The following is a 27,847-nucleotide window of genomic DNA, read 5'->3' on the forward strand; positions in this document are numbered from 1 at the left end:
GTACAGAAAAGCACACACTATTATCTGGGAAAGCTATTAGAATCCTCCTCCGCCTTCCATCCGTCCTACACATCCGTGAGAGCCTGGACCCCTTCCATGTACTTCACTGGAACAACATCTCCAAAGGTCGAAAGAAAAGTCAGACAAGCACGCCAGCTGTCTTCAGTTAATTTCCAAAGCGAAGTTAATTGCAAAAATATAAAAACAATCCTGGGGCCTCACATTGTCTTTGTTTTGAAAACACGTGTTTTTCTCATGAAAAACACAAATTATATGAATACCTACTAGGCCTAGTATCTGTAATGGAAGTTTTTAGATTTCTCTGCAAAATATCAATAGCTATAGCTCATATATTTTGGAATGTTCAAAATCGTCTTTCTCATGGTGTGCATAAGATGGTGGTTTACAGCACACATGCAGTTGGAGGGCAACTCTGGAGTTGTTCTCTTCACCCACTTTTATGTGGGTCTTAGAACTAAACTCAGGTCGTAGGCTTGCAGAGTCAATGCTTTACCTGCCAAGCCATCTGCTAACCCCAAAAGATTTTTTTTTATAATATCTAATGAGTTGGAACCCACATATTGTTACCATCAGCCCTATCTAATTCCAGAAAAGTTCCATCAGTTCATAAAGAAACTCTAAAGTCATTAGCTATCATTGTCCTCCTGCAACCACTAATCTACCTCTATATTTTTGCCCATAAACAATGTCACATAGTATGTGATCTCTTGTACAAGCCTGGCTTTTAAACTTAGTGTAACATTTTCACAGTTCTGCCATGTTAGAGAAAGTCTGAGATCTTCCTTTGTGTGGACTGTTGTACCTTTATCAGCTGTGCTTGCTTTAAAGGCTTTTAGGAATAACGTGACTTAAGAACATTTGTACGCATGTCTGTAAGAACATATGTTTTAGTCCTCTTGTGGTTAATACCTAGGACAATTGAGTTTCCCGGCCATATGACAAGTATGTGGTTAACATTTTGAGGAAATAGCAAACAAATTTCTAGCCCCAATTATTTTAAAAATTATTTTCATGTATATGTGTGTTTTGCTTGCATGGATCTGTGTGTGTGTGTGTGTGTGTGTAGTCCCTATGGAGACCAGAAGAGGGCACCAGACGCCCTGAGACGAGTATCTGTCAACCACCTTATGAGTGCTGGGAAACAAACCTGGGTCCTCTGGAAGAGCAGCCAGTGCTTTTAACCACTGAACTATATCACCAGCTTCCCCTCACCAATATCCTTTTTAGAATATAAAGGGTTCTGAGTTTTCAATCCACTGGACTGGGTAGGATAAAATTAAAGGCTGTCCTTATGCATGCTTACCCAAGGTTGCCTCTTTTTCTTCCCAACACATGCGCACACACACACACACACACACACACACATACCACACTTTCTTTCATATGCACACACGCTTTCTCTCATACATACATACATACATACATGTGCGCACGCGCGCACGCGCACACACACACACACACACACACACCATTTAGTTGGCACAAGCAGCATCTTTGTAACAGGCAGCCTGTGTCAGCCCTCTGCTCAGTCACACACAGAAGGCCAGCTAAGCTCCACTACTTACACTGAGCCATCAGGTTCTAAAGGAGACCCCTTCCTGAAGGGTTTTCAGGGAAATGAAATGGCTTTTAAAAGTGCCTAGAAGAGGTGCTGGCTGCCACCCTGTGCCCTGCCCTCTGGAGAACACCATGGGGATCTCTTAGGGAGCAGAGCACAGGCCTGTAAGCTGACGTTCTGGTCCAGTGGAGGAAGAGGAGACTCGTGAGCTTACCCCAGTGTCTTGCTCTCTCCTCCTGGGCTTGGCTCTCAGGGGTGTTCTCAGGGCAGGTGGGGGCTTTGTGGGAAAGGGCAGAGGTTAGATGCTCTATGGGGCTTGCCATCAGAGTTGAAAGTTGCTGAGAGGGTATCTTCTCCTCCTTCTGATTCTCACCCTCTGATGTCATGTCTACTCTGGTCACTTAGTGATGTGATGCACCTAGCCACCTGTCCCGAGCCTGTGGAAAAGGAGCTCTGAGTGAGGCCTTTGCTGGCGGAGTTAAGGGTGTAGCATCAGTGGCCAGCAGAGGTTGGGATTACCACTAGCACCCCAGTCACTGACATGTGCCTGCCTCCCTGTTCCTCTTTCTCAGATGTGACTCCTGCCCTGGGCTGTGCTCCCCGTCATGGCCGACACCATCTTCAGCAGTGGAAATGATCAGTGGGTTTGCCCCAACGATCGCCAGCTCGCTCTGAGAGCCAAGTAAGGACCTTTGGGCTGCTGGAGTGGCCCTTCCCTCTCCACTTGCTGCCTCTTCCCAGGCTTTTGCAAGCTTTGTTCCCCAGGGAGATGTTTGGAGAGAGGTGGCTGTCAAATGCACACCACTCTTGGCCCGTGATTATTTATTATTCACTACACAGAACTAATCCACATTTCTCAGATAAGGAAAGTAGAGGCCTGCACTCCTTGCGCATGCCTCTTGTCAATGGCTGGGTTGAGACCCAGCTGACTCCCACACCTGTGTTCTTTCACAACATCCCACAGGAACAAGGCCTCCCCATTGGCCTGGCTCATGTCACTGAGCCTGGCACAGAGGGGCAGGACAGAGCACAGGCCTGTTCCCTGAATGAACAGCTCTCTTCAGCAGAGACCACAGCTAGCCCACAGCATCTACCCTAGGCCCTCAGCAGGATCTCTGTCCTTCTGTGGTTCCCTTGTGTCTTTTTGGAGGTCTTCATTTTCCTATTACCCCTCAGCCTAGTGACCCTTTAGTTTTGGTGGGGCCTGGCCTCCCCTGACACACACACATACACACACACACACACACACACACACACACACTGCCCCTCGTGCCTCCCAGTCTGTTTCAGCTCTCTGGCGGGTGCTGTCCCTGGCTGTTAGGTCAGGAACATCCCCGCAGCTGTCAGACTGTGTCTGTATCAGGAGCCAGCATTTCCCAACTGGGACCAAGCTTAAGAAATTCGCAATTAGACATTATGAGCCTGTGGGAGACAGAGTGGAGACATCAAAGGCGGATAGAAAAATTCATCTGAAACGCTCAGGAAGAATGGTGTCGCGTATGACGTGTGGGCATCTTTGCTCCCCTCCATCTGGGTACCTCAACCCCCCTCACCCCACCCCTGCAGGGGGAGTGACTAGGGGTGAGGTCGGTCCCCCTCACCATCCCTAATGCCAGGCAATGAGGTGCCCTCCCTGGCAGGGTGCACATTTCCGGGAGACCTCAGCTCTGGGGAGAGCCCAATTGTCCCTGACCCTCCAGTACCCCCTTCGTTCCCAACTTGAGCTCTCATTCACCAGCTGCTGAAGCTGCTGTGGCCTCTCAGAAGAGCCAGCCTGAGGGTCTCCTCCCGGGTGTGTGTGTGCGAGACAGGTGTCTGCTGCGGAGCTGGACACAGTCCTGTAGACCCCCTAGGAAACAGGAAGTTTTCCAACCCATAAACTCTTCCTTCCAAGCACCCAGGTGCCTCTGGGCATTCCTAAACTCAATTGGCCCTTCGTATTAAAGCAGAGATAGGGAGAGGTGAGAGTTATATGGATACTTAGAGATGTGAGTTCTTTTGATGATGATTGGCAGTGGGGTCAGGGTGGGATACTAACTGGGTCCAGGACCAAGACTTCCTTTTAAGTATGATGCTTCTCTTGACCCAGAGAGGTAAATATTACATGGAAATATGGGGAAAGTTCCAAGCATTCAAAACAGCACGTGCAAAGGCTCTGGGGTAGGAGGAACACGGCATACAGAGAGGCCTAACAAAAGCCTTGTATGGCTTAAGAGTGTTGAAGGGTACACAGTATAAAAAAAAAAGGGGGGGGGCCAAGAGAGGACCAGTTAGGGTAGGGCCTGGCTCCCAAGACTTTCCTTCTAGACAGGAAAACAGTGGGTCCCACATTGTCCTCTAGCAGTGACACTCAGTGATGGATACAAATCCAGACCTTATAGAAACGTTCCTCTGGACTCTGGACCGGTGTCCAGGCTGTGCCTACAGCAGCACTCTCATGAGGGCTTTGTGGGTACACTGGGTGACTGCTGTGGTGGGCAGTCTCACCTCCAGCCACGATTCTCTCCCAAGGCTGCAGACGGGCTGGTCTGTGCACACGTTCCAGACAGAGAAGCAGAGGAGGAGCCAGTGTCTGAGCCCCGGGGAGCTGGAGGTCATCCTTCAGGTCATCCAGAGAGCAGAGCGGCTGGACATCCTGGAGCAGCAGAGGATCGGGTGAGCAGTCAGCAGAGCTGGGACTCTGAGCAGGGCTGGCCGCAGGGGGCAGGGAGGCTGCAGGGGGGCTGCAGGGGGGCTGCAGGGGGGTCTGCAGGGAGGCTGCAGGGGGGCTGCAGGGAGGCTGCAGGGAGGCTGCAGGGAGGCTGCAGGGGAGCTGCAGGGGGGCTGCAGGGGAGCTGCAGGGGGGCTGCAGGGGCCAGCTTCCCATCAGGGGGTAGGCAGCTGTGAGCCGTGGATTGCATGGATTCAAGGCGCCAGACGTGTGGGTGCGGGATGAGTCCGGGAGCCCAGACTTTTGGATTTGGGCTCTGAGTACTGTCCCACAGCTCAGGCAAGGAATGGACTCAGTGAACCGCCCCACCCGAGGCCCCAGCAGGAGGCGCCCTCTGGCGTGTTTTCAGCCTCTCTCCCGGCCTCTCACGTCCAGGACCAGCCATCCCACGTGCCTTTTTAGTGATTCAGAAGAGCTCAGACAGGGAAGCGCGATCAGACTGGCTGCTTTGGGCAGGAACTCCGCTCGTTCCGATCTCGTTATTTTTCTGCTCATCTTTTTCCATTAGTTCCATGATCGTTTTTAAAAGTCAGACACAGTAGAAAGGCAGCTTTGAGAGGCAATGGCCCCACTAGAAAGATGACTGCTGCGCCAATGGTCTCTTGTATGAGCCTCAATCATACAGACAGGTCATTATCGTGTCAGTACAAACAGGGCTCATGGCAGAGTGGCTGGGCTCGCGCTCTCTCTCTCTCTCTCTCTCTCTCTCTCTCTCTCTCTCTCTCCCTCCCTCCCCATTCCCCACCCCCACCCCCATCTAGCCTAGCTTCTTACAGATCTCGTCCCCCGCCCGGCCATGTTCTGGGCTAACCTTGAATGCTCATGATTGCCATCCCCCCAACACACCCCCCTGCCACTTCCAGGGCTCCATGCCCCGCCCCCCCCCCCCAGGATGGTGAGCAGGGAGAGGGTTGCAGGACCCTCATACAGGCTCCTCTGTGCCGTGGAAGTGCTTTTGAACACCCTCAGCCATCAGGCTGCTGTCCAGTGCTGCCTCAGGAAGTCCCTTCTGTGCTCTGATGACACCCTGAGCCCTGAGCAGCAGGGTGTAGAAGGACCCAGAAGCAGTAATTGTTCACATGAAGGGAGCATGTCGTCTACATGATGCATGAAAGCATGACATGGATTGACAGAGGACCCCCGAGAGCAACTGAGCCATGCCAGGCTAGAACTGGGTTTGCCCCCAAGCCCTACAGATGGACAACGGTGTGTGTGTGGAAAACAGACGTGTTCACTGCAGAGCATGCAGGCGGAAGTGGCTTCCCTGATGAGCTAACCATCCCTTGTCCCTCTTAGCAACAACCTGTCAGCTCAGGAAAGTGGGGGCCTGGGGGTGGTCCCTGTACCAGGCAAGTTTAGAAGTAGGGACCCTGGCTCCATGTCTTGGGAGCTCCATCCCTCAGCAAGCCACTTCCTGTGGCTTCCCCAGCTCCAGACCTCAAACAGGAAGCATGGCTTCCTTCCTCTAGGGGCGGGAGTGACCAGGGGAGGGGCTGATGTGGCCACATGCTACTCTTCATCCATTCAAGAGTTTTTACTGAACATCCACTGGGTACCAGAAATAGAGTGGCTGACAAACCAAACAGTTACATAGTAGGAGGAGGGGGATGGAGAGGGCAGCTACAGGGGAAAGAGCTAGTGGTCCCAGGCCGGGCATCCTGCAATCTCAAAAGGAGTTGCCTGGAACTCACTCTGTAGACCAGGCTGGCCTTGAACTCAGAAATCTGCCTGCCTCTGCCTCCCAAGTGCTGGATTACAGGCGTGTGCCACCACACCCGGCTAAGGAGTTGCTTCCTCTCTCCTGTTTCTCACCTGCCAGATGCTCTGACCCACAGCCTACGGCTTTCCTCACTGACCTCTGCGATGCAGCTCCGGGCCTCCAGCCTTCTTTGGAGACAGGGCCTCATCTCCCCTTGGCCTCCTCTTTTCCCCTCTCCTCATTATTCCAGATTTCCACAGGAGCTTAGAAAAAATGTCACTTAGACCAAATCACCTTCAGACTGTTGAGAGGCTCCAGCCTGTGACCTGTGAATCCCTGGGACCTTAGCCTCCTGCCTGTCTCTGGCTTGTGGGACATTTCTCAGCACCCTGTTGCATGTCTTCAAAGTGTCTTCTCAGACTAACCTGGCTCTTCTTGCCACCCCCCACTCTTGGCTTTGTTTTCTTGTTCATGAATTTCCCCTTTGTTGAATGAACCTAAATTCTGAGAGGGCCGGGACCATGTGTGTGTCCGACCTATTTGTTACAATAGTCCCTAGTGCTCAGTTAACAGCAAGTTAACAAGTGACCGGGAGTTAGCCAGAGGAGAGGTGAGCGTGTGTGCTTAGACTCCCAGAGCATCTGTGCCCAAGCGGCCCTCATGCTGAGGACAGGACGTGCTTCCCCTCTGACTCTGCGACCTGTGCTGCAGGCGGCTGGTGGAGCGCCTGGAGACAATGCAGAAGAATGCGATGGGCGACGGCCTCTCCCGGTGCCTGCTCTGCGGGGAGGTGTTGGGATTCCTGGGCAGCTCCTCAGTGTTCTGCAAAGACTGCAGGAAGGTAAGCTGGGCTCCCCAGAACGGCTCGGCCGTCCTGTGGCCTTGTACCCCGGTTTCCAGGACAGTGTGTACACGTGTGTGCATGTGCACACTTATGTATGTACTGATAGTGTCTGCTCTTTGGCAAGAAGGCCCTGAAGACCCGATGGTAGGGCTTCCAGAGCTAGCCCTGGCAAGGAGATTGAGGGCCTGGGTGCGAATCCAGCTCTTATACCAACCATATGACCTCAGAAAACTGGCCTAGCATCTCATGCCTCACTTTCTCGATCTGAAAAATAGGAGCAACTGTCACCTGTTCATAAAGCCTTAGCCAGCATGCGGGTGCTCAGTAAATGTTAGGCGAGCCCTGTTTCCTGAGGACCAAGTGGGGTGCTAGACCTGTGCTGTGCGCTGCTCTTCTGACTGGCTGCTCTCTTGACGCCAGGGAGAATGGCCTTTGCAAGATCAAATGGATTTTTGTCTTTCATTGTACTAAACTGTGCCATGTGTTAAGGCATTTCATAAGGAGCCCCAGACCTTACTAGTTGACTTTAGTTTCCTATTTCCCAGAGAATACCAGACCTTGCAAGGTTTGCGTTTATTGAGGACCTCAGTGTTCCTTATCCCACAGAGCCTGTGGTGTCATGGTTCTTCCTGCAGGAACTCCTCTACATTATTCACGTCCAGCCATGACTGTGCTGTGCGGTGATCAGCGTGCCGCTCCCCTTGCTGCCTCCTGTGGACGCAGACATTGTGACCGCCCCCCCCCCCAACATCTTTTTCGGTTTCACTCTAGTTTTGCTGTGACCTATTCCCAAGAAGCTCCCAAGTCTGTCATTGTTTTAAGTTCTTTTTTAAAATTTAATTTAATTTTATGTGTTTTCCCTGCATATATGTCTGTCAGAGGGCGTTGGATCCCTGGAACTTACAGTTGTGAACTGTCCTGTGGGTGGGTGGGTGGGTGCTGGGAATTGAACCTGGGACCCCTAGAAGCATAGACCCTGCTCTTACCTGCTGAGCTGCCTCTCCAGCCCCAAGCTTGGAGTTTTTAAAGTGAACAAGACAGAAAGAAAAAGAGTCTTCTCTCTTAAGATAACAAGAGATGACAAGCCATAATCAGCTAAGATGGTTTCAGAGATTTACCAATTCTGAGAAGAAATAACTGAGGCTATAAGCCTCAGCTGGGGTGGGTGATCTGCCCTGAGAGGCCTATAGAGGTGGACTGGCCGGAGCCGCACCCATGCACGTGAAACATTAGGCTTTTGGAGCCTTGGCAAGGGCGTCATCTGAGGCACTCCAACGCTAAACATTAACCAAGGAGGATAAGCAGGGCAGCCAGGCTCTGCGGCACAGTCTTTTCTCCTTTCTATCGCACGAGGTAATTCTAAAGACTAGGAACTGAGCATTCAAGCACAGCAGAGGGTGACAGGGACCTGCAGGGTCTGCTGGCTCCTCTTTCCGCCCAGAACTAGAGCCTAGGTTCTGTAGGCGGGCGGCTGCAGGAACCCGGGGTGCTTTGTTCCCAGGAATGGGGCAGGTGGCTGGTGTTTTGGGACCTCTACTTTCTGCCCTTGAGGCCCCAGCAGCCTGTTTGCTCCTCCTGCCTCTCCAGCTCACAGATACTCTAAAGAGTTCAGGTTTATGGGACCCTGAAAGGCTGTCCCATAGCTCCTCCCGGGGGACCATCCCTCTGCCGCCACAGAGGGAGCTGCTGACCCTGGTTATCAAAGAGTTAATACCAGCTGCTCCTCAGAGAGCCATTGCCTAGGCAACGGACTGGCCCAGGGGAGGGCCTCAGCTGGGTGAGGGCTGTGGGGGAGCCGGTCTTCCAGACTTGCCTCCCCCACTGCCCAGTGCCCCGGGGCTGGGCCGGTCACTGGTTGGAGGACATTTCAGTGATGTGTTCTTTCTAGGCCAGTGGGAAGGAGACTAATGTTGACCTGGCAGAAGCTTGTTAGGGCAAAGGTGGGAGGGAGGGACTACTATTTAGATGAGGGCATTGGGGGTTTGCTGGGTTGTCTTCATGTGTCCTTAGGAAGACTATTACCCAGTCATAGGTAACCACTCTTTTGTTTTTTCCTGGTTTTTCTAGACAGGGTTTCTTTGTATAGCTTTGACTGTCCTGGAACTCGCTCTATAGACCAGGGTGGCTCCCAGCACACACAGACCCACCTGCCTCTGCCTTCTGAGTTCTGGGATCAAAGGTGTGCACCACCACACCCACTTGCCATTCTTTAAATAGAAGGTCCACCGTGTGCAGGCTGGTTCTGGGGGACACAAAAACCCTTGCTCCCGTTGATGCCGTTTTCCAGGGAGAGCAGAAACTGGACCCACAAACAAATTTTAAATAAGCAAACACAAAATAATGCCAGGAAGACTTAGCACTTGGTCCAGAGTGGAGACAGCGATGCGTCTTTGTCTGGGAAGGGAGGCAGGCCTCTCTGAGCTGAGCCTGGATACAAGCAAGAGTTGGCCTTGGGGAGGATCTGGGTGGAAATATGTTCTGGGCAGAGGCACCTGCAGGCGCAAAGACTCTGAGGTAGAGCCAGCTGGGCTCTAAGAGCGAATGAAACTCTCTACAGCAGAGGGAGCACGGGAGGGCTTGGCCCATGTGCCACAGAGCCGTGTCACTCCAGGTCAGGCACTGGAATGCCATTGTGTGTTTAGGAGACTGAGCATGGCATGGAGAACTGAGAAAGGACAGGATACAGTCTGATTCATGGTTGTGTATTGGGTATTTTGCCTATGTCTGTGCACCCTGTGAGTGCAGTGCCTACATAGGCCAGAAGAGGGCAGTAGTTCCCCTGAAGCTGGAATTGCAATTGTGAGCCACCATGCAGTTGCTGAGACTTGAACCCTGACCCCGTGGAAGAGCAGCCAGTGCTCTTACCCACTGAACCACCTCTCCAGCCCCTGCTGCGTGTTTCCAAGAGATGGCTCTAGCTGTTGTAGGTCGATTAGTCTGTTGGGAGGAACAGCATGCAAGCTGGAGGCCAGCTTAGAGGTGATGGCTGCCCTTGGAGAAATAGCGGCTTGGGAACGAGGCATCATGGGGAGGGAGGTCCTATGCTAATAGAGCATCAGTGTTTTCTGTGCATTCTAAACAGATGGGGAAGAATTAGAGGTTGTAAGTGGGGGTCCCTGATGAAGAGCCCTGGCCTGTACGAGTGAGAGGCCACTTGGCCCTCCTACGTCTCAGAATGGCTAAGATGCTGTCCACACACCAGCCCTGGGAAGTTCTGGAACTCCTGACTGACTGCCTGTGGCCACAAATGGAGGGTTCATCTCACTTCCTCGAAGCAGGAACAGAGGTACCCAGAACCGAAGGACCAACTTGGTTACGCTCCCAGCTTGCTTCTGCTGAGTGCTCTAGTAAAACTCACTTCAAAATCCCAGCACTTGCTAGGTGCAGGCAGGCAGATTTCTGAGTTCAAGGCCAGCCTGGTCTACAGAGTGAGTTCCAGGACATCCAGGGCTACACAGAGAAACCCTGTCTCAAAAAAACAACAAAAAACAAAAAACACAAAAAAACAAAACAACAACAAAACCCTCACTTCAACTCTCTCAGCCTTCATTTCTTTATTTGTAAGACAAGGTCAAAAAGCAACCCTCAGCACCAGGTGGATGTGAGGGATGGATTAGCTGGTGCAGGAAGCCCTTCCCAGCCTGGGCCATCACTAGCTCCTAGCAAAGGCATGGGGACCCTGTCACTGTCGTTGTGACTGGGCCGCCCCAGGGGCTCCGTGCTCAGGTGTTTGCCACAGAGCATGGACCCGACCTTCACGATCAGAGGAGACACAGCGTGATGCACAGATCAGTCAGCCGGGCCAGGGGCCTTCACCACAGACCTTTATTTCCCTGTGGCTTGGGTAACTGGGAAGCCCAAGGCAACCATCTTCCTGGCCTGCCAGATGGGTGCCCTTCTCCTCACACAGCACCAGGCAGGAGCCCTGATGTCTCCTCCTCTACAGACATTAATCATATCCGATATGGCCTCTCACTTAGGTGCCCATTAACCTCAATTCTTTACTTTCAGAGTATCCTTTCTCCCAGTATAGTCACCATGGGACTTGGAGTTCAACCCTGGAATTTTGAGGGACCCAATTCAGTGTATTGTACCCTATTTCATTATGAGAATTCATGTTGTGGTTGCTGGTTTAGTCTTCTTGTTTGCTTTTCTCTTGTGTTTTTTCTCTGTCTCTGTCTCTGTCTCTTTGAAATGGAGTCTCAATATCTAGCCCATTGTGGCCTCTAATTCAGCCCTTGGAATGCTGGGATTCCAGATGGCCGCCGCCATGCCCAGAAGCGTTGGCACTTTCTTGAGCTTCATACTGAACCTGCTGCCATCATTAGTCTTTTGTTTTCCAAGATTTATGTAGCTAAATTAAGGACTTGGATGCCTTCGCAGTTCTCGATATTGGTGTCGACCTCTCCGGGAGCCCCGAGAGTGTGCAGGCGCCAGTGGTTCTTACATGCGGCCTCCGGGCACAGTCTGTGTGTCTCAGGGCTGAGGGAAATCTAGAAGGGGGAGAATTCTTCCCTCGGGTCCTGACTGTCAAGGTGGATGGGCAGTATTCTCTAGAGTGACACCCGCTGCTGTAGGGGCCTAGGTTCCCAGGAATTAGCAATCCGGAGAGCTGTGTGGAAGACGGAGCCTCCCAAGACCAGAAGGTGTGTGCTTGAGCAGACTGAAATGATGCTGGCAAGATCCTTGGCATTGGCAGTGTCCAGCCAGTCCTGTGGGGGCGGGGGACAAATCCTCAGGTGCTCCTGGGGACACCGATGCCTCTCCAGCAAGATCCCTGACAGTGTCCGTCAGCCACAAGCTAATGAACAGGCAGGTGGAAAGCGCTGTGGTCCTGGAGCTGTGGCCCTCCGTAATTGGGTCTGCGTGCACACGCACACCGGCTGCCTGGCCTCATTTCCCTGGCTGTAGTGAAAAGGGAGAGGGGCTGGCTGGTTAATTAAAGAGGCCTGGTACTCCTAATTGCCTCCGATCTGAGTCAGCCAGCGGCTTCCCAGCCATGTGAGCGTCACCCGGCTGTGGGATGGCCATCTGAGCCCCAGGATGGCATGGTCACCAGTCTAAGCAGTTGGAGCTTTTCCTGGTCTCAGCCAAGTGGATCTCACAGTGTGGGCCCAAGAGAGCCAGCCTGACATAACCTAGACCTGTGTGCGGAGGCCTGAGCAGAGGGCTGAGGTTAGCCTTGCAGTTGTCTCCAGGCCCTTAGCAAATCTGCAGGGGGCATCATGGCCCCAGCATCGGACAACACTGTAGGGCAGGGTGTGGCCCACATCTGATCCCTCTAGACACAGACTCCAGACCATTTAGCTGTGTCTCACTGCAGAGATTGGCAGTAACCCCAGGCTAGAGAGCCGCCCCCCCCCCCAAAACCCTAGGCAGACTGCATTCTGTTCAGGGCGAGGGCTTTGTGACTGCTGAGCAATGGGGGTGGGGGGAGCAGGGGGCACTTACTTGTCACACGCCTGGGCAGTCTGAGGAAGCAGAGTTCCTTCCCATCACTATCTCACACCTGTCCCCAGCTTCGGATCTGTAGGCTGGAGCACGTCCTAGAAAGTCTGCTGATTTTGAGCAGAGATCTCATGTGCTCCTGTGAGGATTTTGGAGTCCTCCCCAGCAGAGACCACCTTGCAGGAGGTGGAGACACCAGAGGAGTCTAAGAATTCAAGAGCCAGCTACCCAAAGTACAGACTGAGGACCAGAGGCACAGACCTCCCCCAGTGCTGGCTGGAAGTGCAGATTCTCAGGGCCCCTTGAACCTCCTGAGCCAGGGTCTCTGTTCCATCAGATTCATTAGTGTGATGTCTTCACGTGTCATCCATACCGTAACATGTGCCTGTCGGACTTCTCTCCTTTATGAAGGAGACTAACACCTAATTATAACTAACATGTCATGGTGGCTATTTGATCATACTTCTGCTGATCCACTCATCCGTGATGGACACCCCAAGTGCTCCCACAATTTAGCTCTTGTAAACAATGTGACTGTATGTGAGGTTGTGCAGATCTCTCTGAGGTCCTGCTTCCAATTCCCTGGGAGTCAATACCCAGCAGTGGCATAGCTGTATCCCACAGTAGTTTAGTAGGATTTGCTGAGGAGCCGCCATTGCTGTTCTTCACAGGGCCTGAATGATTTTACATTGCCGACACCAATGTGCAAGGATCAGGAGGTGGACATTTTTTGCAGGGAGTTGGGATATGCTGAAAGTCCTTAATGGCTCCCATCCTGACCTCCCTTTCCAAGCCCGATCTTAAGCACCGCTGCTGCTGGTGGAGAGGGAGAGAAAGCATGGAGACAGAGGCAGCTAGGATAAATACACTATCGCTCAAGGTGGCTGGCTGCTGAGTTGGCCTCGCCGCATCCTTTCTCCTCCTCGGCCTAATTTCATGTGGAAGACGTATGTTTGTGCCTTATTACAAAGATGGATTTTTTTTGTTGTTGTTCTGCTACTGATGTTTCCTAATTCCCGGAAAGAGTCACTTAATTCCTCTGCCCTGAGGGGTCCGCTCCGGCTGCTCGCCTGTCGCCAAGGCTGTTTGGCAGAAATTGGCTTGGCTCCTGTTGTCAGGTTCAGAGGATTGGACCAGACACCAGGCTGCATCCTTGGAACGTCCACCTCGCCTGGGGTTGGCAAGCAGAATGTCTCCATTAAGGCACACGTGCCCTGCTGCCTAGTGCCCACAGCCAGCCTTTCTTCCCCCAAATAAAGGAGCTGCCACTCAGCACAGTCGAGAGTCCATCCTGTTCACCACTGCCTGCCTACTCGGGGGTTATCTGGGTAGAAGAAGGTGGGCTACAGCCCACTTGGCCAGTGATGCCCTTAGCTCAATGGACTGACTCTCCATCCCTGGCCTGGTGTGTCAGTTCTGCAGCTCTGACATTGTGCCCATCTGACCCCAAGGGAGAGCAAACAATGCCAGGCTTACACATACATAAGTCTCAGATGGGAGGAACGGTAGGAGAGGAGAGCTCACAGAGGCCCCAGAACAGATCACAGGGAGATGCTGGGCAGCCTCTGCTCATGGGGAGCAATGTCGGAAGGACAAAATGTCCCCAGCAGGCCATGACTAGAGCAGATGAAGCTCTGGAGATGCCCAGGGCTGGCGAGTACTTGGGCACTTGGCAGTTTGGGTTTATGGGAGACTGAGGAGGGAGAGGAGAGAGAAAGGCAGACTAAGGAGAGGGGACGACAAGAGGGACTTCAAGGCCAGACTGAAGCATCTGTGTGTGTTCCTGTATCACTAGAGTCACCCTAGAGAGCTGAGCAGTCCTGAGGTCTGTGAGAGAGGCAAAGTCCACACAGATGTCTCAGGAGACCTGGGGGCACTGTGGTGGGTTGGCAAGGACACACTGACACCTGAACTGTCCTCATAGCAGGGACCAGCTGTGGTGGCACACACCTGTCATCCAACCACTTTGGAGGCTGAAAAAAGATGATGAAAAGTTCCTGAGGTTGTCCCTCTTAACCTTGACTCTCATCTTGTGGATTTATTTATTATGCAGGACATGGGTGCAGGACCTCAAGCATGCTAGGCAAGTGCTCTGTCACAGAGCTGCCTTCCTAGTTATCTCTTGGAGTCTTAAAAGATCATAGATTCTAGTGCCTAGTGGTTTCCGATACTGGATTCAGTTGCCTGTGTTCTCCTGCCTCGATTTCTGACCTGGAGATTGCGGATAATCAAAGTTCCTGCGTTGGAGTGTGGTGGTGAGGATAGAAATGAGCTAGGCATGTAATACGCCCCTAGAGATGGTGTCTTGTACACAACAACTACGGGAGAATTATAGTTTATACAAATGTAGGTAAAATATTAACCAGCCCTAACTCTTAAGAGTTTGGGTGTTTTTCCTCCTAAATTCTCCTCTCATGTCTAAGTGTCTACAGATATATGTTATTTGTATACTGAGCATGTATGTCGGGGGAAGGTCGTTCTCAAGACAGGGTCTTACAAAGGAACCTGGCTGGCCTGAAACTTGCCTTGTAGCTGAGTCTAGCCTTGATGTTTTAGTCTTCCCACCCTCACCCTCGCCCCCCAAGCAGTGGGCTCACACAGGCTTCCACCTACCTCTGCGCAGTGCTTGGCGATGTCTGTGTGGTTTCTTGATGAAACTAAATATATTTCTTATTCTGTAGTTCTGTTTATGTTTTCACTTCATATCACATCAGAACCAACACCCCCACACCCTCACACACACAACAATCCAATTCCGTTTTTAGGAACTATGTAATAAGGGAATTCCCCACACTTCCCTACAGCCCCTCCTTCCCAGCTAACCCACAGCCTGCTGGGGCCAGGGCTGGAGTGAGTGGAATGGATGCCTCCCCCTTACACTGCAGACATCTCCCATCCTGTTCCTTAATCTGCCTTCCTCCTGGGACCCACAAGCCCCTGTAGCTTGCCTCCTGCACACTGCTAGCACAATCATGCCCACCCATGTCTGAAATCCAGGCGGGACAGTTTGAGTTTATTTCCAGAAGGCTCCTTGGTCCTTCTGAGGTGGGCAGAGATCCTGTTGTCTAAGGCCATCCGCGTCTGCTCTCCTGCACCCACTACTACAGGGTCGCACGGCCCTGTCCCTCCGATGTGACCTTGAAAGAACAAAATCACCTTCCTTCCCCTCGCCTACACACACACACACACACACACACACACACACACACACACACACAATCCCTCCACTTCCCTCAAGGCCTGTGTGAGAAGAAAGGGTTGGACCAGACAGTACTGTGGCAGTTTCGTCTTGTGTGCTTGGGCCTACCCAGTTATCATTCACAGATTGGGAGTCAGTGTGAGGCAGATACAGCGCGGGAGGGGGGATGTCAGGGGTGGGAGCTGACGCGCCCTCCCGTACATAACCTCTGCACCGGCCTGAGCATTCATTCTTCTGGGGCTTTTTGCGGATGCTCTTTCTGTTTTTGTTTTTCCAAGTTATGGTTTCTCTAGCTGTCCTGGAACTCGATCTGTACACCAGGCTGGCCTTGAACTCACAGAGGTCTGCCTGCCTCTGCCTCCTGAGAACCAGGATTAAAGGCGAGCTCCACTGCCGCCAGGCTCTTCTCAGGGAGACTTTAAGTTTCTCTGGTTCGCTTCCTAGCCCTCTGGAGCTCAGGACTCACGTCCTTGGGTCGGGGGGGAAGCCCACATGGGTCCTCACAGCCCACATGGGTCCTCGCAGCCCACATGGGTCTTCACAGCCCACCGCTGTTACATGATAGTCAAAAGGCAGTGTGTGGGCTGGAGAGATGGCTCAGGGGTTAAAAGCATTGACTGCTCTTCCAGAGGTCCTGAGTTCAATTCTCAGCAACACATGGTGGCTCACAACCATCTGTAATGAGATCTGATGCCCTCTTCTGGTGTGTCTGAAGACAGGGACAGTGTATTCATATACATAATTATATGTATATATATGTATGTGTGTATATATATATATATATATATATATATATATATATATATATATATATATATATATATATCAATGTGTTTTCCAGACTGAGAGAAGCTTGGAGATACCTTGTGATAGGGGAAAAGAGCTGAAAATATTCAGGAGACACCCTCCCCCTCCAAAAAAGAGAAGGAGACATAGGTGCCACCTTATAGATGGGGTGCTCCAATGCAAGAAGCCACTCCAGCGCCCAGGGCAGATTACTAAGGAGGGGGCGACTGCCAGCACTGGCTTCCTGTGGCAGTTGCCACAGTCTGGCCTGGTTTGTCCTGATGTGGAGATGTCTGGACAGACACAAGGAGTTTGTAGGGATGTGCTCTGAGTCTCCCTGAGGCTGATCACCTAATTGAATAACAGCTCCTGTATCCCAAGGGTGGGAAGCAAACCTGCCCAGGTTCTGTGGACTTGCCCAGGCTGGGTCACAGGGACACACCTCCCACCTAAGGCCCCTGGCTGCTGCAGTCGCAGCTCCTTCCTCCTGGTCTGGTGGGTAGAGCTGTGCCAGGCTCCAGCAGCAGGAAGTGCCTCTGGGCAATCTGTTTAGTGGCTCGCTCAGAGCAGAGGTAATCCTGTGCACTCGCTTGTCCTCTGCCGTGGTAAATAGCAGATAATGACATTTCCAGTCCACAGTGTGGCTCAGCGCCATGCGCGGCACCTCTCCGGCTGCCCTGCCAGCTGCCACACTTCAGCAGGCCTGCGATTCTTCCTTGCTCGCACATGGCCTCTTTATTGCTGGAGACTTTTCCCCATGGTTGTCAGCTGTTCACTGACCACAGCTCTAGTCCTACTGCACCCCGGGGCACCAGGACAGCTCTGCTGATGGAGAGCAGGGTGGAAGAGAGGAGAATTGGTTCTCCTCCTCCAGATCCCCTGTACCCCCAGCCTCAGAATCAGACAAGATCAGGTGCATTCAGAATTGTATAGATGGAAACTTCATCCCCAAAAGACCAAGGGCTAGGGACTTAGTGGTAGATTACTTTCCTAGACTATAAGAGGTCCTAAGTTCTATCCATAATCTACCCTAAAAATAAAGAATTATGGCTTTATTAGATGCTTTGGTGGAGGGGGCGGGTCTCTAGCCCCTTTCCTTTGAAATTTGTTTCTCCCTTTTTATCTAGCTCTAGGGAGAGGGACATTTCTTCCCGTGGATGAGAATAAAGAACTTGAGGCAGTGAGAAGCTGGACTTTCCAGAGTCTCTTCTCTCTTTTTTTTTTTGGATTTGTTTTTTTCCTGAGACAGGGTTTCTCTGTATAGCCCTGGCTGTCCTGGAACTCACTCTGTAGACCAGGCTGGCCTCAAACTCAGAAATCCACCTGCCCCTGCCTCCCAGAGTGCTGGGATTCAGAGTCTCTTCTTAGAAGCCACATTCAAAAGCAGACAAGAGCTGGGTAGTACTCGGAGACAGAGGCAGGCGAATCTCTGTGAGTCTGAAGGCCAGCAGAGAACAGAGCTAGTTCCAGGACAGCCAGGGCTACACAGAGAAATCCTGACTCGAAGCCCACCACCACCACCATGCAGACAGGAGTATGTCCTATAGAGTATGAGACCCAAGCCCCTGGGTCCAGGGAGGGGCCAAGCTGCTGGGGTGGGGTCCCTTACATGTCTCCAGTACTGGCTCTGCTTCCCTGCTCATTCTCTGCTCCTGCCCCCTCCCATCTTGCTCTGCTCACACCATCCTCCATCCAAGTCCCCTGAAGCCTTCTGCGGCTCCCTGCCGTTTGTAGGAGAAAGTCTAAATGCCTCCACACCGTGTCAGGGCCTCTGCTTCCTTCTGCGGGGCCAGTGGGAGCAGCGTGTTGACTTTCTAGCGTAATTGGCACTAACTCCACCCAGCGGGTCTGTCTCCACCTGACCCTGTCTTGTCATTGCTTCCCACAGAGCTTCAGGCCTGCCATCACCAGGGTCCCTAATTAGCCATTAGTGCCGATGCCCAGACTGTTAGAAGCTCTGGGATGTTTGTCTGGCCTGCTGGATTTTTTTTTTCCGAATGAAAACAAAACAATTCAAAAAGGTACCTACTGGTTGTGTCTACATAGCTGGAGGGGGGATGGGGCTAATGTACTCCTTGGAGGCCAGAGGGGCCTTGATAGTCTTCTAGGACAAGGTAGAGCTGACAAAGTACAGGTGCCGTGCTGGGGGCCTGGGAGCAGCCTACTGACTCTGGCTAGGGGTCTGTGTTGACTGTGTTCTGGGGTGCTGTGGACTGGCTATTTTGACCCATAGCTACACTGAGCCCCCCCCCCCCCCACCTCCTCACATAGTTCCCTGTGGTCCAGCCTCTCAGGTCCAGCAGCGGATAGAGGTCCTTCCTCTTTGTCCATCCCATCATCCTGTCCCTCCCACCCATCACATTACTGTTGCCTTGGGCCTGAGACTTCCCCACTCAAGGCTCCCTCCCGACTAGACTAGCTGTCTGCTGGTGCCTAGGGAGGCCCTGGGAGCAGGGCTGAGCTGTTCCTTCTCCCATCCCTGCCACCAAGCCTTTCTGCGCCTCAGGGCGCTGCCTCCCCAGGGTCTGCCATTAACTGGCGCCTACAGTTTTCCTTCCTTCTCGTAAGTATCTATGGGCTCCTGTGAATAAGGGCAAAGCCTGACCCCTCCCCATGTTTAATCAACAGTACATATACTCCCCAATATTGGAAGGATGCTGAGCTCAAGGCCTTTCCGCCCCCTCCCCGAGTTCTGATACTTCTGTAATACAGTCCGTGTGTCATCCCTTGCCCTAGTGTCTACGGCCCTGACCTTTCTTCCAGCCCTTCCCTATGTAGCTGTGAAGAACAGTCCTGTCAAGGGATTTTAGGAACAAAGATTGAAATGCCAAAGCCTGTACCTATCTCCTTTTCCTCCCCCCAAACTGCTGGCCAGGTCTCTAAATGAGCCTTGTTTACCTTCCTACCTTCTAAACCCATGGAGATCCAGGGATTCTACAAGTATCTGGAAATGTTCCAGAAGACAGCTACATTCCCCACTATATCATCAACATACCCTGAGAATGTTGTGGAGAAAGAAGTTCTAAGAATACAGAGGCTAGATTAGCTGGAAGTGACACTGAGTCTCTGAAGTCACATCACTCCCTCCTTAAATGCTCCAGAGGCCACCTGAGGCTCCAGGCATAGAGGGAGTTCACACTGTAGAATCTTGTGTTTAGCACTGAACCTCCCCTCCCGTGCCAGGCAACTCTGTTCCAGGCTCCTGCTGAACACTGGGAATCAACTTTGAGCAGCGTGAGTTGGGAGCACGGTTCAGGAATAGAGCACTTGCCTAGCATGTGCAGAGCTTTGGGTTTGACTCCCTGGTGTTCACAGGGCGAGCTGATCAAGGGGACTATCCTGTGTGACGTGGTCAGCACTGCTCTGGAGATGGCCTCACACCTGAAAGGGGACCAGGGAAGATAGCAGTGCCTCTTGGAGGAGCTCGAGGAAGGAGCCAGGGAGGAGGAAACTTTCAGATGTCTCTTAAGGGTGTGGCAGTGTTTGCCAGCATGAGTCTCAGCCTGGGAGAATCACCACAGAGACGGGAGTAGATGGTAAAATATGAGGCTAGTGTGACAGGCTTGGTGATCTGAGAGAGACAAGGCTGGAGAGAAAAAGCAGGACCAGACACGGAGAGTCTCTCTCCTTCCTCCAGCCCCCAGTCTACATGTCCAGAAGTCTGTCTCTTTCCCCAGCAACCTGGGGACCTTACTGTGTCCCTCCTGTTTTATCCAGTGCCTCAATGTCATTGTCCCTGATCTCAGGTGATACCATTATCCAAATTCTGGGTTTCAATGGTGAGAGTTAGCACAGGTTCCTGCTCCGCCCCCACAGGAAGACCATGAACTTGCCGAATGCAAGCTGTCCCGGGCAGCAGGCCCTAAAATATGAGAAGAAAAACAAGCAAGGGTGATCCCAAAACGTGCAGGGATCAGCTTGGCAGCAGGTCCTCTGCTTGGGAGGTCTCCAGTCAGGTCCCGAAGGTAAGAGCTCAGAGCACAAAGCTCGCCTCAGATAGATGCTGGTGAGAAGTTCAGCTGTGGAGCGCCAGGCCACCAGCCCTACTGCTCTCTCGGACAGACTGGCTTGCCAAGATGGCTCAGAGTTCAGGGAGATGTCCTCCTGGTTTGTTAGAAAAGGACAGTCAGATGGAAAGGTGTGTGGGATGAGGGTGGGGAAGGTGGAAAGCCTCTATGTAGGGACCCTTATGTTTCACTGTCCTGGAACCCATGTGGTTCTAATGGAGACTGACAGGACTGGTTACGCTGTTGACCATGACACCCGACGCTGCTCTCCTCTCTGGGATTAAGGAGTGAGGCTGCAGTCCCAACTCTCTAAGCATACCTTGGTCTTTTTGTTGACCAGCCCGTTCCTGAGCTGTCTTAGATATCACCAGCCTCTTTAGCATATGAAAGCTTTTTCCTCTCATTTTTTTTTTCTTATTACAGTATTCTTGCTTTAACTCCTCTGTGCTGTGCTGGGATTAAGCCTGGGTGTTCCACCATGCCTCATCTTGGGCTGCAGTGGTGTCTCTGTGTGAAAGCCTTTGCCATGCAAATCTGACAACCTGAGTCCAGCTCCCAGGACCCACATTAAAAACCAGATGCAGTAGACCATATTTGTAATCCCAGTGCCTACAGTGATGTGGGGCGGGGAGAGGCTCTTGGTAAGAGATTATCTGTGGGAGGCCTGGGTAGCCAGAGCACAAGGCCTGATTAAGATCACATTCTGTTGTGGCCAGCATTTGTCTGGAAAGTTTATCTTCAAGGAATGATAGATACTCACTTATGTTCCCTGATTCCTTAAGAACCAGTTTCTGAGCTTAGAAGCATCCTTCTTAATGTGTAGGCGCTAGAGGTCAGGCGAGGGGCAAGATTGGGAGGGGAAACTTTACCCTTTCACTTCCTAACCCACGTGAGCCTGACAAGTATCCTAGCACCTGGACATTAATCCCATAATCCATTTTGATCTGGGTCCAACACAAAGCACAGCTTATGTAAGTACTCCATCTCCAGGCCCTGTATACTGGTGCAGATTTTCCAGTGCTGAATCAAATCAGGGTTTCACACCAGGGTCTCGGGGTCCCAGTCTGGTTCCAGCCTCTCCTCTGGGTGTGAATCTGACTGAGCAGCCCAGAGTCTCAGGGCCTTTGTTGTTGCTGTGGTTTAAATTTTAAAATTACCTTTATTATCTGTGCATGCTTATGTGTTACTGCACACCTGCCACAGCGTGTGTGTGTGTGTGTGTGTGTGTGTGTAGGTCAGAGGACAACTTTGGAAAGTTAGTTCTCTCCTTCCACCATGTGGGCCTCAGGGATTGAACCCAGGTGGTCAGGCTTGGTGGCAGATGCCTTTACACTGTCCCATGTGGGATGCTTTTAGTACCTCATGTTGGGCACACACCTAACACCCTCCCCAACACCCTCCTGTTGAGTTCATTGCCATTGTGGGATCACACGTCATATGCCTTGCATCCTGTTGAATTGTGTGGTATTAGGTTTTATCTTGTTTTAGTCTTCCAACTTCCATCCAGAAGTGATGACACTTCCCCCTTTGCCCAAGTTCTTGTTGACACTGTCTGCCCACACTGTGCTCCTAGACCCACACTGCATCCCTCTGATCCTTGCCCTCGCTGTGTCCCCACCCCTTCCCACTGCACATCCCTCATTTAACAGGCCCACTGGAAAGAAGACAGAAATTCCGAATTCAATCTCAGTTTGGAGTAGGATAAGAATATTCATTAGGACTGGAAAGGGTTAAAAAGGGGGGGGAATTCTGGGCACCATCCTTGGTGCCCAAATCAGGCAAGGGCCTCACCTCAGTGTCCTGATCAGATACACATACCACGCAGAGACAATGCAAAGCCACGCTCTGGCCTTGCTTTCCTATAGAGGCTGTGTAAACGGTAACCAAGGGCCTTTGCCTTCTTTAGCCCTCCCCTCTGCTGGGACACTGTGGTGACTGTGTGAGTGACAGGTGGAGGGAGGTGCTTTGGATATGATAGTAGTGTCAGTCAATGGGGGGGGGGGGCTGGCACAGGCCTGGGGTTGTGCATGGTCCTATGATAGCAGTGGCTCAGAAGGAGGGAGCCTGGCAGATGCTCCTGGCTGAAGAAGGGGTGGGACTGCAAGTTCCCCACTGGGACATCAGGGTGGGAAGTCCTTCTGTAAGGCAGCTCAGCTGCCTCCTAGCTTCTGTCTTAGGCCAAGCAGGGATGGCTGTGTCCTTTGGGGCTCTGTCTGTGACAGTATTGGAATGTGGTCAGGATAACGGCTGGAACCTAAGGGTCAGTGCTGCTGTGTCCTAATGCTTGGGAAGACGGGGCTGGGCTGTGCCCTCTCCCTTGTGAGGCTCCATCGTGTTTGGCCCTCTGGATGAGGTGTGGGGTCCAGGAATCCATCCCCGCCTCCACACTGGGTGAAATTGGATCCGTGCAAAAAGAAAAGTGCTCTTCCCAAATAGGTCTGTCAGCTGAAAGCAACATCTGTGTCTCTGACAGAACAAGATTCACACTCTGCCTCCCATGGCCAAGTTATCCAGATTTCTTGTTCATAAGACAGGATCCCAAATCCCTACTTCACCGAGATGCTATGAAAGTTAAGTGAGCTTCTCCATAGAGCACTGCCTTCAGTGCCGGCTCAGTATTAGCACCACACAAACTGTTTAAATATTTATAGCATGTACATCAATATCTGAACTGTATGTATGAAGTTGCTTGGTGGTGGAGCCTGGGGTCCCAGTAATGAATCTATGGTAACAAGACTGTTCTCAGTTCCTCTGCCTGACAGGGTGGTGGTGCAGCTGCAGGCCAGGCTGATAGTGTCTTAGGGATCAAGCAAGGCTGAGCCTGCAATCAGTGGGTTTGGTGACCCAGCGATACCACCCGGCCTGACTCCCTGTCCCACCCAGTTGATCTGTAAGCAAATGTCCTACTCCATGTGCTGTTAGCGTCACCTGCCCTGCAGAAGTCCAGAGCTAATACAGTAAAGGGCAAGTTCTTTCCCAAAGTTCAGCATAGACTTCTTTTAAATAGGGATTCTGGGGTAAGGGCTACAGCATGCGTGAGATCCTGGGCTCTTTCCCCAGCACAGAATGAAGGGAGGGAAGGGAAAATGGAGAGAGGAGAGAGAGAGAGAGAGAAGGAGAGGAATTCTGCTTCTCCTGGTGCTGGAGACTCAACTCAGGACATCACACATGCTGGGCATTTGGCTGTAGCCCCAGCCCTGCTGCTAATCTATTTAAAAAAGATTTTGAGGGCCAGAAAAGTGGCTTGGTAGATAAAGGCACCGACCATCCTGCCTGATGCTCCCCGTTTGAGTCATAGAACCCACTTGGTAGAAGGAAAGAACTGAATCCCACAAGGTGTCCTCTGGCGGCTGCCACACATGTGTTGAGTGGTTCACATGGACACATAGACACACACAGATACCAAGACCATCAGACAGATATTCTCTCTCTCCCTCCCTCCCTCCCTCCCTCTCTCCCTCTCTCTCTCTCCCTCCCACTCTCTCTCTCTCCCCCTCCTCTTCCCTGTCCTTCTCCCTCTCCCCCGCCCCATGTAAACTAAAGTAGATTTTGACTTAGCACTATTTGATTTACATTTTGGCTGATGCCTTCCCAGAAATCTTCGATGTGTAGATAGACTTCCGAATCCATTACGCACACATACATATTTATACAGTAGCTTGCCGACTTCAGACTATGCAGACTGTTTACGAGCTATTGCTTTTATAAGGGTTGTGCCCATCCCCCCTCTCATACAGCTCCGACAGTACTTTTTGTCACCTTTTCTATTTACATTGTCATCATTTTTATGGCTGGCATAGCTTTCCCCACAGCACAATGTGGGTTCCTCATCTTGCATGGATTTGTTTCCAAGCCTCAGGCACAGCATGTAGGATAAGCAGGATCCTTGCCTCGTAGGTGTGTGTACGTGTGTGCTGAGGCCGTGCTGTGCAGCCGCTGCATTTCCCTGCTTCATTACAGAGGATGGACGGCCCCTCTGTCAGCGTCACCTGCAGCGTAGCTCCTATGGAGAAAGTCTCATCCATCAGCTTAAACGCGTTGGATCTTTTGGGAAATGACTGTAGCCTGTTTTGTAGCATTGTGTGTTGGGGTGCTTGTATAGGTAGGTGTATACTTGTAACACAGCATGGGAGTGTCAAAGAACAACTTTCAGAGATTGGTTCTCTCTACCATCCGAGGTCTGGGAGAGTAGAACTTGTCAGCTTAACCTAAAATACACCTACATGTAATGTTAATTGTATATGGAAGCACCAAACACTTTTCAATAACTATTCTAACTACCTGTAGTCCCAGCTGCTCTTGAAGCTGACATAGGAGGGTTTTGGATAGAGCCTGGGCAACCAAGCAAGATTTTATCTCTAAAAATAAAAATAAGAAAAGTATATAGCTACTGTTACCACCACTAACGTGGCACAGTTTGGGTTCCTCGGGCCTGCTGGTGTAGAGCCTCTGAAGGTGACCTCCTCTCTTGGGTTGATAAAGTGCCGTGAGCTTGAATCTCCAGGTGGTGAATGACAGGCCTGAGAAGCCCCAGGTTCCTTCCAGGTGTGGGCGGCCATTTGCTCTGGATGGCTGTCCAAAGAGATGGCAGGCCTGCTCTCGAGACAGTGCCCTTTCCTCTAAGCCCCCTCTAGCGCCTCACTTGAAGCAGCTTCTGAAGCAGTTAGGTGAGCACCCTGCGAAGTGGAGTGGGACTGGTGTGACAGGGAGCCCATTGAGACCTCATGGGGACCTAGGCAAAGGCACACAGCTTTTGATCTTCCTGGTTTTAAAAGCCTTTTAATTTATACATCTGTTTATTTTTGAGACCTGGTCGTGTGGCCTGAGTTGTCGTACCATGTAGTTGAAGATGTTCCTAAGTCCCCAGTTCCCTGCCTCCGTTTGCCAAGCGCTGGAATTACTGGAGTGGTCCACTCCCCCTGGATTATGCAGTGCTGGGGATGGGATCTAAGTCCCTTGGGTGCTGGGTAAACCCTGCCGGTCGAGCTCCATGCCTGCCCCTTGAGGGCCTTTCTGTCAGGCTCCCTGGCTATTGGTCTGGGTATGGAACATGTGGCCTTGGCTTCCTGGGCATAACTGAAGTATTACCAGGACATTTTGGGGGACACTGGATCCAGTCTTAAAACCGGTATTCCACACACAGGCAGCCTATAGGATGCACCCTGGGGGTGCTCATGTGAGGGTAAGATGGACATCTCTGCTGCCTGCCTTTCGCAAAGGATGTTTTATGTCATTTCCGAGGCCTGCCCTGCTGGCCCCATGCTTCATTCCTTAAGAATAAGCTCCTCCCCCCAGCCAGGAGTGCCACCTCCTCTGGGGACCCCACACCATACACCATGCGTGCCTCTCTGCAGTGACCTCCTCTGGGGACCCCACACCATACACCATGTGTGCCTCTCCGCAGCCTATCCTCCACCCCAGCATCCACTCATCAGTACCACCTGGCGCGGACCTCACGCATAGACCAGGCCCACGCCGCTAAGTGTGTCTCAGTTGCTGCCTCCCAGCACTTGGGCCCATTCTAAGGGAGAACATGTTTCACCTTCTTGGGTGTAGTACTAGAGGGGGCTCCCCTTTCTTCATGCTTTCTGCTGCTAAGTCATAACGGGCACTGAGAAGAGGAGAGCGGACATCAACAGACATGGCCTCTGCCCTGTCTGACAGCCTGGCGGGGACAGTGGCAGTGGTCCTTCACACACATCAGAGGACAGAAACAACCTGGACAGGTGGGAGGAAGAGGCAGGAGCCTGCAATGGAAGCTGCCACTGGGTGAGGCAAGAGAAGCCGGCCTCGAAGAAGTGGTACTTCCGCCTCGGAAGGACAGCTAGGCCAGCGAGGAAGACCACCGGTGTGGTCAGAGGCATCCCAGTCAAGACTGCAGTGCAGTGGGATCCTGGGGCAGAGACAGAGCAAGGACAGGGCTCTAAGGGAAAGCCAGTGTGGCTGAACCATAGAGTGGAGAAAGCAGGACTATACAGCAGGAGACAGGTGAAAACACAGGCCAGTGGGGCTGAGGGGGGTCCATGAACACCCTTCACCATGCAAAAGGGGGTGGTCTTCATCCAGATGCAACAGGAAGCTTCTGAAGTTCCTTAGGCTGGCAGGAGGAGGAGAAACAGCATCTGTAGCATTCAGTAGGCTGGAGGTCATGAACTAATTGAGGGCCTGGCAGGTATAGAGGACACAGGCTGTAGGGCCCACGGTGTAAGCTAAGGCATGGCGGTGACTGTGGCTTGGAGTTCCTATGGAGGACTTCCTGCGTGGGGGAGAGGTAAGGAGGTAGGATCAGGGTGCCTGCTGGATTGGGGCAGTACTAAAGGAACTTGTGTTATTCACTGAGAAGGATGTGCTGGCAAAGGGCTCTGTCATACATTGTGGGAATAACCTTCCTTGATCCTCTGTTGCCATTGATAGAGGGAGGAAAAGTAGAGGTTAGAGGAAGTGCAGAGCCCATGGCTGCCTCCAAAGGCCTATGCCCTACTGACTGGCCCCTTCCCTGGGTCCTCAGGCCTGGACCACACATCTGCAGAGGGGTGAATGGGTGGGTTAAGAGTAGCAACCCAGGGCGCACAGTCTGGGGGCTTGGTGTGATTTCGTCAGTGCTCAGATGTCTTTTCAGGCTGCCGGGTACACAGGCAGCAAGAACAGCAGAAGCCAGTGTCCCATTGCAGAAACCAATGGCTTCCCCCAGGCCTAGGGTCTTCTTGCGAGATGCAGAGGCCAATTTGCTCTTTCATGCACAATCTTTCTTTCATTCATTCCTTTTAAATACTGGCTGCTTAATTTTCTGTATTGGAATCTGAAAACAAAGACCAAACTCATAAAGGGAAATGGAAATGTCTCATTATTTCCCTCTTGATGTGAGATTTGATAGAGCAGCAGTTCTGTACTATCTGAAGTGGAGCTTGTTATCCTTCGGTAGCCCAGGCTCTCGGGAGAACCCGGCTCCCTGACAGCCGGGCATGCTCCAACCATGTGTATATGGCTGAGTGGTGCCTGGGACCCACTGCGGCTTCTATCATCCGTGGCTGGCACTTGCCATGGCAGCAGGGTTATGCACACATGGGTGGGTGTGTCCCATCCTGCCACCTTTCTGATCCCCTACTGAAAACTCTAAAAGGCGGAGTCAGGGAAGCAAACACCAAGAAAGTGCGGACTGTAACCCTCTCTACCTGAAGTAGGATGGGAGTGGCTTTCTCTCCACCTGATTGCCCACTGTCCTGGTTCAAACCTAGGGAGCAGGCAGCACTGAGTTCTCTGCTGTGGAGAAGCAGAGTTCCATACCCCAGCACGCACAGGCCATCTGCCCCTCTTTCCTCCTCCTACACTGGACTGGAGCACACCTGCCGACTTCAGCCTCGCCCATGGAGGGCGACTGCATGCTACATCTGTCTGAGTGGAGGACAGGACAGTTATTGTGAGCTCTTTCCTTGTTGTCCCCCCCCCAGCCCCACCCCATCTCCACCCCTGGCCCCACAACATGGATGCACCAAACATCAGATGGTTTAGCAAGACATGCACACCCCACCCTTCAAAACCCCATTTAGGGGCCAGTGAGATGGCTCAGTCAGTAGA

General features: G+C 52.0%; 1 protein-coding gene across 4 annotated transcripts in view; it reads left to right on the plus strand.

The window, feature by feature from the left end:
* Window positions 1–27,847, plus strand: part of Rph3al (rabphilin 3A like (without C2 domains)) — a 136,849-nt gene that overhangs the window by 56,084 nt on the left and 52,918 nt on the right. For all 4 annotated transcript variants that reach the window (XM_052195381.1, XM_052195379.1, XM_052195378.1 and 1 more), the window contains exons 2-4: window positions 2,152–2,261; window positions 4,091–4,234; window positions 6,700–6,829. In XM_052195381.1, coding sequence (XP_052051341.1) covers window positions 2,185–2,261; window positions 4,091–4,234; window positions 6,700–6,829 — 351 coding nt within the window. In that variant the 5' untranslated portion in view covers window positions 2,152–2,184. The remainder of the gene's footprint in view (window positions 1–2,151; window positions 2,262–4,090; window positions 4,235–6,699; window positions 6,830–27,847) is intronic.

This window comes from Apodemus sylvaticus, chromosome 10 (genome assembly GCF_947179515.1).
Source record: "Apodemus sylvaticus chromosome 10, mApoSyl1.1, whole genome shotgun sequence".
Lineage (NCBI taxonomy): Eukaryota > Metazoa > Chordata > Mammalia > Rodentia > Muridae > Apodemus > Apodemus sylvaticus.